Consider the following 14,904-nt stretch of genomic DNA (forward strand, 5'->3'; position numbering starts at 1 on the left):
TCATACCAGGGAAAGGCAACTTCTGAAGCTTTTGGAGCTGGCTATGCATTTTATAGTTACAATGTTGGCTCCACACCGCTTGTTCTGCGAGTCTGATCTTTCCAAGCATATGAGCATCCTTTATCAAGTGGCCTCATTAATGTGGCAGCAAAAGTACCTAAAAAAGTACATTTTTCTTTGAATGCTTTTCTAGTCAGATTCTTTTCCTGTTCAATGTTTGAACTAAACAGGAAGAACTGCAGCTGGACAGGAAGATCGATATTACATACAGGAAAATGAGCGGAAACAGGTTATCGGTTCTTTAAAGCAGGATGCGAGGTCATCTCTGGAATGACTTGAACTACTTACTATTCAAAGGACTGGCTATTCCCCATTTGCTTCAGTATATCAAGGCAAAGAAGCTAATTGAAATTGCATATCATTTGAGCTAACTTGGGAGGAAATGGTAGGAAGCCATGTTTAAACTTGACAATTCTATTTGGAATGCTGTAAATGCAACAAGGCAACATTTTTGCCTGTTACTATCTGGTATCCCCCTTAGTAGGTCTGAACCTGGGCAGGCTGCAGGGAAGACTTTTCCATGTTGATCAACCAGCCTAGTTTTTTTTTAGGACTGTCAACACCCTCTGGGTGCCTGAGTACACTTGGTCCACTGATGGACCAAAAGATAGTCCAGATAAGGAATCAAGGCTATTGCCTGGAGCCGAAGATTTGTCACCGCCTCTGCCAGGATCTTGGTAAAAAATCCTTGGACTGGCTGTTAGACCAAAGGGGAGTGCCTTGAACTACCAATGTGCAGTCCCCTCCTCGGGGACCACCACAAATATCAGAAAAGCCTGATGTTCGATGAATTGGAACATGCAGGTAGGCATTCCTGAGATCAAGAGTAGTCTCACATTTTTCAACAGGTTTTTGCAGACTATAAATACTTTCCATAGAAAACTTTTAGAAACTTGTTTAAGATTGAGGTTTATGATGAGGCGGTATTTTCCCAAGGGCTTGGGCACCACGAACACGTGGGAGTAAAATCCTTGGTAAAGATGGTTTTCTGGCACAGGAACTACTACTAGTTGCTCTGCCAATTCCTGAATCCTCTGCAAAAGGGCTAATTTTTAGAACATCCATTGGAGGAGTTAAACCTACTGCTAGTGGGGGTATGGTTCAAAATTCTAGGCGGTAGCCTTCCTGAATGAGGTAATGAATGTATGGACTGACAGAAAATTCCTCCCATTGGGAAACGAAATGAAGCAGTCCGCCCCCCACTTTGATTCTGGGGTCACTTAGTATCTTTGGCACTAGTGGCTGGAGAGGGGGGGAGCAAATTTGCCTACCTCTTCCGAAGCCCCATTTCTTTTTGGGCTCTTAGCCCTCTGCTGATTTTGCCCCGGGGGGCCACGGAAAAATTCTAAACATCTCCCTCTTTGAGAAAGGGAAGAAGTTTCCTACCAAGCCCAGAGGACCTGGACAAAACTTCATCCAGGCCTGAGCCAAACAGTAAGGACCCCTCAAAAAGGTAGTCCACAGAGCTTAGCTTTTGAGGTAAAGTCGCCTTCTCACTCTTTGACCCAAATGGCTCACCTAGGTGAATTAGTGAGAGCCCCAGTCTTGGCTGAGGCTATTACTGACTAAACTGCTGTGTCAACCAGGTAAGCGACCGCTTTCCCTAAAAAACGGAAAGGGAATCCTGCAAATCCTGGGATTTAACCTGTGAACGGTGTCTTGTAAGCCTTTCCATCCAGAAATTTGCATTCCTAGCCACACAGGTTGCAGCTGGAGCCATAGTGGACGAGTTGGCATCCCAAGCTTTCCTTAAGGATTCTGCCTTATGGTTCATTAAATCTTGGACGTCCATGACTGATTTAACTAGACCTTTCAGGAAACTGCCATTCTTGAAGGATTAAATCCTTCAAGGATTGGTGAACAGGTAAAACCGTGGATAGGTTTTTACCCAGCCCTTTGTACATTTTATCCTGTGCCGAAGTTTCCTTAGGGGGTTCTGGAATTTCTTCTGTAGCGTAGACAGCTCAAAAGGAGTCCATGCAGGTTTTCCAGACCAAATAGCTAGGTAGAAGAGACCAAACAGAATAGAAATCTGGGTACACATCGCCCTCATTCCCAGAGCTAGGCTGAGACCTGGCCTGACACTGCATTCTCTAGGCCTTCCTCTTCCCTTGCTTAAGTAGGGGGGGGAGACCCTGTGAAATAGGCAGAGAAGCAGATGAGCCTGCCTCGGAAAGTGAACTCTGAGAGGACAGGCCCTCTTTTAGGAGCTAGCTCACCTGGTTCTGATACTACCTGTGGGGAAGCTGCAGAGGTGCAAAAAGGACTGTAGTGGCTAACATTTCCTCTTGCACGGACTTAGGAAATCTTTAATTATCCCTGAGTCCACTTTAACAGCCAGTTTGTTAATACACCTATGACAAAAAGGGCTTGGTGTGAGAACTGGGAAGTCTCACAGCAATTACCACAGTTTTTAGAGGAACTAGTGCCCACGGGTACAAGGTGTGCTTCATCAGAGGCCTCCTGGGTTCCACCTGGGGACTCTGCAAGAGAAGAGGGGATAACATCACTCCAACCCCAAAGTAAACTGGCTACAGGTCCTGCTGAGGGAGGTGCTTCATCAGAGGCCTCCTGGGTTCCACCTGGGCACTCTGCAAGAGAAGAGGGGATAACATCACTCCAACCCCAAAGTAAACTGGCTACAGGTCCTGCTGAGGGAGAGCATGGGAAATACCAAGGATTATATCCAATACTGGTACTAGTCCCAGTCAAGAAAACGGCACTTACCCAGTTCCGACCTTCCCTCCTTCTCCACGAGGTGGGTTGCGGCAGGCTTAATCTCTTTTGCAACTTTCCGGGCTCTTTGGGCCTGAGAGTCTGCCTTCCAGCCTCCATGCGGGTCCGTCATCTCCTTTGCTTCCCTCTTCCGGGTAGCGCTGCGCATGCTCCGCTTAACAAACCGGAAGTTCCGGTTTCCAAAACGAGGCTTGGAGCGCACTTTCGGCGGTCTTTGAATTTTCCATGGCGCTAAAAGACCCAGTGTAATGGCCGGAGGACCAGAGGAAACCCCTGCTAAACAGCAGGACACAGGCCTAAAGGGATCACCCTGGTGACCGACGGCCTGTGCGAAGCCTAGGAGGCGGCAGGTAGAGTGCAGACATCACATGCGTTCCTGTATCTGGCTCACAGGGGGGACCATCCAAGTTTTCAGGTCAGAGTAAAAATATAAATGTTTCACTGAGAGAAACCCAATTGAACTGAGGGACAAGGGGAAGGGGTGGACCTTTTAAGCTGTGATCCGATTGAGTTTCCTGTAGGGAGGAGCCTATCATCTCATATGTTTGCCGTCCTGGAAGGTGAGAGGAGAAATTGAAACTGGCCATTTGTATAGAAGAGTGAGCATATTGGATCCAGAGTCCATTTTTAAAAATGGTGTACGTATCTGGAACACTGGAGAGCTAGCATAAAGTCGAAGAGTGGCTGACTTCTGTAAAGGGTATAAACTGCCAAGCGCTTGTTCTTGTTGGTTTTGCCATCAGTAGGACATAGGTGGCCAGTGTAAACTGAGGTTTGGTGAGGCCCAGAGGTTTCAGGTATAACAGGACATACAACTGATCTTTCTAAAAGGGGCAAGTAAGCAAGGATTGCAAAAATGCAAGGTCTTAAATTAGGAAAGCATTAGGACATGTCCACCATATGTGGAGGACATCTCCTGGAGCAGAGCAACCTCTGAAACTGGTGCCAGGAGCAGATTGGTGAAGATGTGACAAACGAGATGAAACCAGGTACCACGCAACACTTTTAAAAGCAGTTTTGATTGGGAGGATAATGGAACAAAAGTTAGTGTGGTCCAACATGCCTGGAACTCTGCTTTAAGTATAAAATATGCCTTTTGTTTGTATTTAGACATTCTTATTCTGGAGATCAGCTAGGTTTTTGAAATGACAATTCTTACAGCCAGGCTTGAGGTTTGCATCATCAGGCTAATTAAAGCTGAACTCCAGAATTGGTCTGTATTGCATACTTAGTCCAGCTTAGCACAATGCAAGTGTGTATCCCATACCCGACAAGCTGCTGGACAAAGTTGAAAATCACTTTAGTCAGCACGACTAAAGGAATAGCTGCCATCTGATCTTCCAGGTCCTGTTGGGGTTCTGTGCGGGTGGCTTCACCTTTGCCCACAGAACACAAGAGTTTGTCAACTCATCACAACCTCATTTACAGAAGGCAGTTTTAAATGGATACAAGGTGTTGTCCAAAAGAGGCAGAAACATTGTGACACCACCCTTCCTTTCCATTTTGTCCAATCTGAACACCTTGCACTAAAAAATACAGAGCATTCTCTGAATAGAGTTTGTGCTCAATGAGTGACATGTGTGCAAAGAGGAAGCAGATAGCACAAACCCCAACATGACACGGAAGATTGTGGCCACCACCATAGTAGCTCCCATCCCAACTATGGTGATTTTAAGCCTCCCCAGTAGTTCATTAGGTAGGAGACATTCAAACAAAAAATTGCCCTGGCGCTAATCCCTTGGAAATGTTCATATGGGGTCAGTTCCACATTTTCTACACCATAGCGCGCCATCCCTCTTTCCAACTATTCTTAGGTAGGAGACATGCCTACTTATTTTGCCACGATGGACCAATGCAAACATGCAATACAGATTACTAAAGAAAAAAAAAAAAAAAAAACCCTTAAAATACTGAAAATTCTTACCTGCTGCCATGTGGATGAGGACACTTTGTTTTGGTCTCAGATTGCCAAAGTCAAAGAGAATCATGTAGGCAGTTATATAGTTTACCAGCAAGGCTGCAGCCTCCTCAAAGCTCATTCCCGCCGGCATAAGGAACGTGTGGCTAGACTGAACCGTAACCAGCTCTTGCCATAAACCAAATCTGTTGAGGACCATAACTTTATCTCCAACCTGAAAAGAAAAAGAATGAGGGAATGTGAAGTTTTGGATAAAAAAAAAAAAAAGTATGCCAACATTTTGAAACAGCTGTCATTCTAGATACACCTTTACACTGATGCCATTTTAGAAGCAAGTCACATTGTGGTATGTAGGAGTTATGAGACTTAGGAGTCCCGTAGAGGACATTTAAGGCAGGGCAGACAACACTGCTTGGGATGTTGTGGCAGCATTGTGTTATGGGATAAAGTATTTCTAGCAGGTATATTTCTGTACTTGCAGTGTAAAAAACAAATGGCAAGCGCCCCATCCCCCTATACTCACTTGAATGCACACATGTAAACTGATAGCACTACACATGAGGCATCACCGCGAACTGCAGAGTAAGGGCTCTTTCACACGGGCTTTCAGTGTGAGAGCTCCGCTGCGGTCTTTTTTTCATGGAGCGGATGACATTTCTGTCATCCGCTCCGTAGGTCCGCATATCATCCCATCCGTTTGCGGACCTAATGTAAGTCTATGGGGATTGCGGATGTATTTGGATGACACCGCTGACATCCGATTTTCCTTCCTTTACGTTTTTTTGAACGGAGGAAAAATAGGGTTCTGTTCCGTTCCAAAAAAACGGAACAGAACTGAAAGGAAGGAAATCGGATGTCAGCAGATGGTATTCCACTGACATCCGCAATGCCATAGACTTCCATTATGTCCGTATATCACCCGCAAAAAAATAGGATGATTTGTGGACATATGGAAAGCCCGTGTGAAAGAGCCCTAAGACCTAGAACTAAGGCTTTTACAGCATTGCCTATAGAGTTTTTTTGGTACCGTAGTTTGCCACCATTGAAAGGCTTGCAAAATATTGACATGTTAAAGATTTACTCATACAGGTTACCAAAAATGGATTATATTTTGTAGGCACTAAAATGCATTAATGTGAATCTTCAGGAAAATTTGCATTTAATAAATAAATTTTGGGGCAACAAATTGCAACAATTTTATTCTCCAGGGCCTCTGCTTTTAGAAAATATATATGTTTGGGAATTCCAAGTATTTCTTGCAAAAAAGTTGTAAACATGAGAAACGCGTACATTTTCCTGGGCAGCAAGTGGTTCAGTATAAGTGAACCCCTGCCTATTAAACCACCGGGAATAGAGGATAGACACACACGATAAAGGTCTAAACACCTAATAAAAAGGTCAGGTTTCTGTGAGGTAAAAAAAAAAAAAATTTCCATCTTAATGTGACCTATAAACTGTAAAAATCAGTTGAACAAGCTGGAATCTTTTAGGTGGAAGTAAAAATATAAAATTTGGTTGCATAAGTGTTTACACCTTAAAAAACAAACACTTTGTTGAAGCACCTTTTGATTACAGCACTCAATCTTTTCAGGTATGCGTATCAGCATGGCACATCTTCACTCTTTGCAAAACCACTCCAATCTGTCAGATAGTAAGGGCATCTCCTGTGCACAGCCCTCTTTAGATGACCCCACAGATTTTCAGTCGGATTCAGGTCTGGGCCATTCCAAAGCATTAATATTCTGGTGAAGCAATTCCTTTGTTGATTTGGATGTTATGCCTTGGGTTGTTGTCCTTTTTAAAGATTAAGTTGCCCTTCATGTTCAGTTTTTCAACAGAAGCCTGATTGTTTTGTGCCAATACTGACTGGTATTTGGAATGGTTCATAATTCCCTCTACCTTGACCAAAGCCCCTGTTCCAGTTCGAGAAAAAACTGCCTCAAAGCTTGATGCTGCCACCACCATGCTTCACTGTGGGTATGGTGTTCTTTTGGTGATGTGCAGTGGTTTTTGCAACAAACATCTTTTGGAATTCTGGCCGAAAAGTTCAACCTTTGTTTCATAAACCACAACATGTTTCCATGTGCTTTTGGGAGACTTGAGAGCTATATTTTGCAAAAATACATCTGGGCTTGGATGACGTTTTTTTCTTTGCAAGAAAAATGCTTCTGTCTAGTCACTTTACCCCATAGGCCAGACAGACTATGGGCTTGTTGTCACATGTACCACACAGCCAGTATATGCCAGATATTCCTGCAGGCCTCTTGGCAGCCTCCCTGACCAGTTTTCTCCTCGTCAATTTTGAAAGGGGCGTCCAGTTCTTGGTAATGTCACTGTTGTGCCATATTTTCGCCACTTCATGACTGTCTTCACCGTGTTCCATGGTATATCCTATGCAGGGCTAGACAAACCCTGGTGACTAGAATTAGCCTCCTGGGCTACACTGCAGCAGGTGTCCTCTCCCCATGCCAGAGGCCCCAAGTCTCCCACACGGTTGGAACGGCCTCAGTTTCTTTTACAACCTCACAAAGATCGAAACTGATTATTTTTTAAAATTTCATTCTCTCCCCGTCATGCCACACAGCCAAAGGCCCCTTTCACATGGGCTGTCGGATCAGGTTCACCTGTAGGTTTTTCAGGCGGACCTGATTGGACCCTTCAGTCTATGGACCGGCGGACATCCGCTGACCACCGCCATCCGATCCCATCTGCCAAAAAACAGACGGATGGGGGGGTCCTCTTTTTCCATCCGTCTAGCGGATCGAATCAGATGGCATTGTATGGAAATGGACAGGTAGTTATTTCCCCAGGCAGTTATTTCCCCACAGAGGAGAGCAAGACTGTTAGCGTTCACGCTGCATAGCTGAGCAGACAAGACCTGTCATCCACCTGCTTAGCAGGGATTAGTGGAGAAATCCCAGCCGAGGTGCCCATATGAAAGGGAGCTAAGGTGGCATGAGTTACTGGATCTATCACCCCCACCCTTGCTGCACTGCCCCACACTGCCCATCACCATTAATCCAAGTACAAAGGCAGAATGCCAGGCAACATCAGTCAAATAAAAACTGGCTGCCATTTCTGCCCATGTGTATGCAAGGCGGTCTGACAAGCCGGCCATTCGGCACATGTGGAAAAAAAAATGGCTCCAAATTTGTCAAGCCCTGACCTAATGCCTTGGAAATCTTTTGCACATTTCTCCTGACTGATACTTTAACCGGAGGATTTTTCTGCTTTACGTCCAGGCCACTTTTTGCAACCTGGCACTGCGCGACTAACTGACAATTGCGCTGTCATGCAACCCTGTACCCAAACAAAATGTACGTCCTTTTTTTCCCCACAAACACAGCTTTCTTTTGGTGGTATTTTTCATCACCTGTGCGCTTTTCATTTTTTGTGATAAAAAAAAAAAAAGTGAAAAAAGTGACATTTTCTACTTTGACAGTTAAATATCCAATATATTCAATTTTTGTCATATTTAGGCCAAAATTTATTTAGCTACATGTCTGACAAAAATCCTCAATGAGCGCATTAACCGCTTTAAGACTGGTAGATTTTACCCCATTTCTGACCAGGCTATATTTTGTGATTCGGCACTGCGTTACTTTGACAATTGCGCGGTTGTGCATCCCTGTACCCAAATTTTATTTATGTCTTTTTCCCCCCACAAATAGCGCTTTCTTTTGGTGGCATTTGATCACCTATGCGATTTTTAACTTTTGAAGAAAAAAAATTAAAAAAATAAATAAATAAATAAAATAAATATATATATATTTACACATTCTGATATACAACATTCCCAAAAAAAACCACCAAAAAAAAAGGAAAAATCAAAATTTAACATTTTAGGTCAATTTGTTTTCTGCTACATATTTTTGGTATATTAAAAAAAGCGTATTTTGATTGGTTTGCGCAAAAGTTAGAGTTTACCAACTACGGGAAAGATGTCATTTTTGTTTACTTTTTTTACTGGTAATGGCGGCGATCTGCGATTTTTTTTGTGGGACTGACATTGCGGCGGACAGACCGGACCCCTAACTGACATTTTTACACTTTTGGGGGTACCAGTGACATTACTACAGTAACCAGTGCTATAAATCTGCATTGTTACTGTAATAATGACACTGGCAGGGGTTAACTTTATTGGTGATCAAGGGGTTAAATGTATGCCTCATGCTTACTGACGTGTGGGGGGGGGGGGAGGGGATTGTGTGACAGGCACAGATCGCAAGTTCAGCTATGCTGAATCCTGTAATCTGTGACTGTCACATAGGAGATCTGCCTGCTTTGTTACACAAGTGGGCGGATTTCCACACTCGATCCCAGATGATCGGGGGAAGAGCTGCGGTGATCACCGCCTCTCCTCCCCTGGCCCGACTCCTGCTGTGTCTGAATACAGCAGGAGCGAGCTTCCGGTGGCGCAAGAGGGGGCGTTGTCCAGTGACGTAGGTGTACGTCGCTGGACGATAACGAGCCACTTTGCTGCAGTATCCTCAACGTGAGCGATCGGCAAGTAGTTAATGAGATCCCTCTGATGCTTTGGAAGCCCTCTACAGACCAAGGCTTTACTGTAGGATGAAACTAAAAAAAATTTCAGGAAAGACCTACTAAACAGCTGAACTTTATTTGGGGGGTTATTCAGAGGCACTTTAAATGATGGCAGGTGTGTATTGACTCATTTAACACATGTTTGAATGTGATTGCTTAATTCTGAACACTGCTGCATCCCCAATTATAAGAGGGTGTGCACACTTATGCAACCACATTCTAGTTACTCCCCCCTCCCTCCCAAATGATTTTTTTTTCAGTTGAGTTGTACAGTTTATAGGTCACAAAGGTAGAAAAAGTTCTGAAAAGATCTTAGTCTTATTTTTTTTACATCACAGAAACCTGACACACACACACACACACACACACACACACACACACACACACACACACACTTGTGCTCACAAGTTTACATACCCTGGCAGAATTTATGATTTCTTGGCCATTTTTCCAAGAATAGGAATGAAAAAAATTCACTCATGGTTGGGGTTTGGCTGAAGCCATTTATTAATCAACCATTTACTCTTTAAATCATAATGACAACAGAAACTACCCAAATGACCCCAATCAAAAGTTTACATCGTGGTGATTTTGGCCTGATAACATGCACACAATTTGACACAAAGTGGTTTGAATGGCTATTAAGGCAACCATCCTCACCTGTGAACTGTTTGCTTGTAATTAGTGTGAATATCAAAGCTCAATGAGTTCCTGGACTGACAGAATCCAGAAACGTCAGACCCTTGCATCTTTCATCCAGTGCTGCATGTCATGAGTCATGGGGAAAGCAAAAGAATTGTCAAAGGATCTGCGGGAAAAGGTAGTTGAACTGTATAAAACATGAAAGGGATATATAAAAAAAAAAAAAAAAAAAAAAAAAAAAAAAAGAGATATCCAAGGAATTGAGAATGATAATCAGCAGTGTTGAAACTAATCAGTAGTGGAAAATGAGGGGTTCTGTTGAAACCAAACCATGATCAGGTAGGACCATAAATTCCAGCCACAACTACCAGGAAAATTGTTCAGGATTCAAAGAAAAACCCACAAACAACTTCAGGTGAAATACAGGACTTTGAAAACATGTGGTGTGGCTGTTTCAAGATGCACAATAAGGAGGCACTAAAGATGGGCTGCATGGTCGAGGTACCAGAAGAAAGACATTACTACGCAAATGCCACAAAGTATCCCGCTTACAACACGCCAAACAGCATAGAGACAAGCCTCAAACCTTCTGGCACAAAGTCATTGAGTGATGAGACCAAAATTTAAGAGGTTGTAAACCCACCTCACAAACTTTTACCTATTAGGCAAGCCAATATTAAGGCTTACCTATAGGTGCTATAAATATCTCCCAAACTTGCACCGTTTAGGAGATATTTAGAGTGCATACTGCCGATGATGTCATCGGCGCAGGCGCTCTGAAGAACGGCCACCCGTGCCGTTCCTTCAGAGCTCAGTGTCGTGAATGGCGGCTCCCGCGCGCAGGCGTGGGAGTGATGTAATCGCACCTCCGACCAGATGGCCGGAGGACGCGAACCCGGAAGCAGGGCGGCCGGACATGTTGCCGTCCTGTCGCTGAGGTGGCAACACGGCGGGGACTTCGTTTTAAGGCAAGTACTACATAATGAGCTAGTATGCGATGCATACTAGCTCATTATGCCTCTCTCTACAGGGCATTTTTTTTCTCGTTTTTTTGGGGGACTTTACTTCCTCTTTAAGCTTTATGGCCACAACCATAAACGCTACATTTGGAGAGGAGTCAACAAGGACTATGATGAAAGGTACACCATTCCTACTGTGAAACACGGAGGTGAATCGCGAGCTACAAAGGCACAGGAAATTGTCAGAATTGATGGCAAGATGAATGCAGTATATTATCAAAAAATACTGGAGGAAAATTTGCATTCATCAGCCTGGAAGTTGCGCATGGGACATATTTGGACATTCCAACATGACAATGATCCTAAACACAAGGCCAAGTTGATCTGTCATTGGCTACAGCAGAATAAATTGAAGGTTCTGGAGTGGCCATCTCAGTCTCCTGACCTCAATATCATTGAGCCACTCTGGGGAGATCTCAAATGTGCCGTTCATGCAAGACAGCCCAAGAATTTACAGGAACTGGAGGCTTTTTGCCAGGAATGGGCAGCTTTACCATCTGAGAAGATAAAGAGCCTCATCCACAAATACCACAAAATACTTCAAGCTGTCATTGATGTTAGAGGGGGCAATACACGGTATTAAGAACTGGGGTACGTAAACTTTTGATCAGGGACATTTGGGTAGTTTGTCGTCATGATGATTTAAAAGAGAAAATATAGTTGTTTGATAAATGGCTTCAGCCAAACACTAACCATGAGTGAAAGAAAAGTTTGAGTTATTCATATTCTCTGAAAAACTGCCAAGAAATAAGTTCTGCCAGGATATACATACGTGCGCACACAAAACATTAATATTTTTGTCGAAGTCCTCGTTATACATAACCTGTTCTCAGCTGCAGAAGGAAAATAGATAAGGAGGTGGGGGGGGGGGTCAGACTGCAGGACAGCAGTAAGCAAAAATACTGTAATCCTCCAAGCGGATGCCTGCACGAGTCAGCATAACAGCAAAGGTTTTGGCAATTGGAGAACTGTGCTCACTCACAGCCAGAAAACTGACCATGCTAGGCATGAGAGCACATGCCAACACAGGTTTCAATGGGGAGGGGGGGGGGGCTTTGGTGGGGCTAGCAAGATCACCAGGTATTTCACAAAAAGCGTACATTTTGACAAGTAATTACCACAGGCGTATCAGGGATATGAAATATTAGGTTGGCAAACACTTTAAATAGGCAGTGGAATCCATGTCAAGATGGATGACAGAAAGGAATGTTTATAAAACTTAATAAAATCAGATAAAAAAAAAAACAAAAAAAAAAAAACACGGACGACAAGGACAAATAGCTGCCATATGCATAGTGTCTGAAGGTCTGATGGGCCAGAACGTGCACCAAACAAAAACAGGTTTTAAAGTTTCTAGCATTATTTAACCACCTCAATACCAGACAGACATTTTCATCCCCTCCCTGCTCAGGCAAATTTCAGCGCTGTCACACTTGCCGTCATCAAGCTGATGAAGTACAATACACATAAGTGTAAACACATCCCCACAGACAATAGGCAAGTTAATTACAACCAATGTGTGGAGACAGGTGGGTAAGCTGATGACATTAGCATCTGCCACGAGTCTGACTGTGCAGAGCAGTCTACTATTGGCAATAGGTAGCTAGGCCATTAACATGGCTCCTAGGCCTAGAGTCTGGGTCTGTCTTGGAGATGTGGCCTTGAATCCAAACTAACATTACTCCAAGGGTTTCCCCAGCATACATCCCAAAGTGTTCCCTCACAAGCCTGGTCCGTAGGCAAGAGGCTAGCCTGCAGTCCCCTCCAAAAGCCCCTGCCCTGAGTGAGTTTGTCACAGGTATGTATTGCTAGAGTGACACCAAAAGCTCTGTTCTACCAGGAGATAGATTGGGGACAGTGGAAAGATAATCAGAGAAAGGGGATAAAAGACAGGTTCTACAGTAAGTATAACAAGCATGCTTTACTGCATATACAGACTGATTTTACTGTTGCGGGGTTGGTTTTAATGCAATATCGTGTCTCTGTACCCTTTTATAATGTTACTAAACAACTGGAAAACTTAGGTAGATCTGGCATGCTCGCTAACAAACCTCCACACAACTGGAGTTTGCAGTGATTGCTCCAAATAGTCCAATGGCTAAAAAGCTAGAAAATCTGAACTTTAGGTGCAAATATTGAACCCTCTATATACAGATAGATTGTGATGTATAGTTGTCTGGGCGCCGCAATCAAATTTTCATTTATACACCAAATGGAAACCACGCATTATATTTCCTGACATTCTGGATATTAAATAGAATCAAGCAGGTATATTTTAATATCCTTCCTTGTCTTTATGACATATCATTTCCTCATTTTCGCTCAGCTACAGAGATAGATAAGCGCATGGCTGTCAGATGTAAAAACACAATATTCAAGAGGTCTCAAAGGCCAGAGCATATTAAACTCTGGAATTGTTATTTCTCAGAGTAAAGCCAACACGTCAATTCAGTTGCAAGACAAAGTGCATAATGTTGAGTTCTAAAGGCTGATGCAGTTTGGGCAGCACCCCCTTATACTTATCTGAGCCCCATCTCAATCCAGTGATTGGCATGAGAGCAGCTGCTCTCCCTCATTGGCTGAGACAGCAGTGGAAGTCATTGGCTCCTGCTGCCGTCAATCACAGCCAGTGAGGAGGGAGCAGAGGGGTGGGGCTGAACTCCGTTCTGCGAGTCAATGATCTAGTGGGGCACAGGTATGTGCCTGCATGAGTGCCCCCATAGCAATCGTTTTCCTATGGGGGAGGGTGGCAATTAGCGGGGGTAGGAGCCCAGAGAGCTGTCAGGAGACCCAAGTGGATGATCAGGGCTGCTCTGAAAAACATTGCACAGAGCAGGCAAGTACTTTAAAATTTTAGTATCGCTGTAAAACTCCTTTTCTACAGAAGATTAAGCTGCACATCTCCTGTGGTCAGGATTGCACACTTGCTCTCCTGTGACCCAAAATCAGCCAACCTTGGGCTATAGCCTATTAGCTGATGCACTAGAGCCACTCAACCCATCGGGTACAAAGCATAGACTTCATTGAAAAGCCATGCAAATGCACATCTGGAAATATGCTGGGGCTGACACATTTGCAATAGCACCAGCAGCAGGGAATGCAGGGGTGGGCTGTATTTTGTTTGATGGTGGGTGCTGCGTCCTTCATTGAACAGAGAAATGGATTTTACGGCAAGTCAAAAATCCCATTTTCTTTCGTTCCCTGATTCTTAACCATTGGGATGTCCCAAAGCAGTGTTTAACATGAGGGGTGGGAAACCCATAAAACAAAAATTCCCAAGGCTAACCATAACCAACCAGGTAACATGGAGCTCGCCTGAAAAACAATACACCCTCAAAGTGGACTAGGTCCTCTAAACAGCAGCCCACAAAAACTTGCAGCCAAAAGCATCCACAGATGCACTTTATAAAAACATTGCAAGTGCACAGAGACATGCGATCCTATATAGCAGGATCACAGTCTCTGATCATTGCAGGGAGGACGGACAGCTGTGTTTACATTAGCTGACCGTCCTGTCAGTGGGGAGAGATCGCCGTTGTCAGATGGCAAGCGGAGCCGTCTGACATGCGCCAGCTTCCCCGCTGACAGAGCTGGGGGGGATTGTGTGCTGCCGGCGGCACGCGCTTGCTCCCTAGCTGCCTGCACACGACGACCGACTTAAGCTACGTTGGTTCACCCAGGAGCAGCTGCCTGCCTCAGTGAATCTGCGGCGGGTGGTTGTAAAGTGGTTAATGACAGCTGTCCTAACTGGTCGTTTCGTTTAGCCCTGCTGGGTTGAATGAAAAAAAAATACTGGTGTGTACTAGGCTTTACATATACCCAATGAAATGACTGGCCTCAGGTGATGCATAGAGATGAAACTAATTCTACATAAATTGAACCCGATAATCTGCAGCAATTTGTCCTGTACACCCTCCAACAGAACAAAATCTGGCAACATCTCAGCTGCAGAAAGCATGGAACTAAGTTTACACACAAGCAAGA

The 14,904-nt window shown here is 44.1% G+C and overlaps 1 protein-coding gene across 1 annotated transcript in view; it reads right to left on the reverse strand.

Moving 5' to 3' along the window:
* Positions 1-14,904, reverse strand: part of VAT1 (vesicle amine transport 1) — a 108,119-nt gene that overhangs the window by 57,744 nt on the left and 35,471 nt on the right. The window contains exon 2 of the mRNA XM_082271498.1: positions 4,721-4,928. Coding sequence (XP_082127624.1) covers positions 4,721-4,928 — 208 coding nt within the window. The remainder of the gene's footprint in view (positions 1-4,720; positions 4,929-14,904) is intronic.

Source organism: Pelophylax lessonae (genome assembly GCF_965119305.1).
Source record: "Pelophylax lessonae genome assembly, chromosome: 11".
Taxonomy (NCBI): domain Eukaryota; kingdom Metazoa; phylum Chordata; class Amphibia; order Anura; family Ranidae; genus Pelophylax; species Pelophylax lessonae.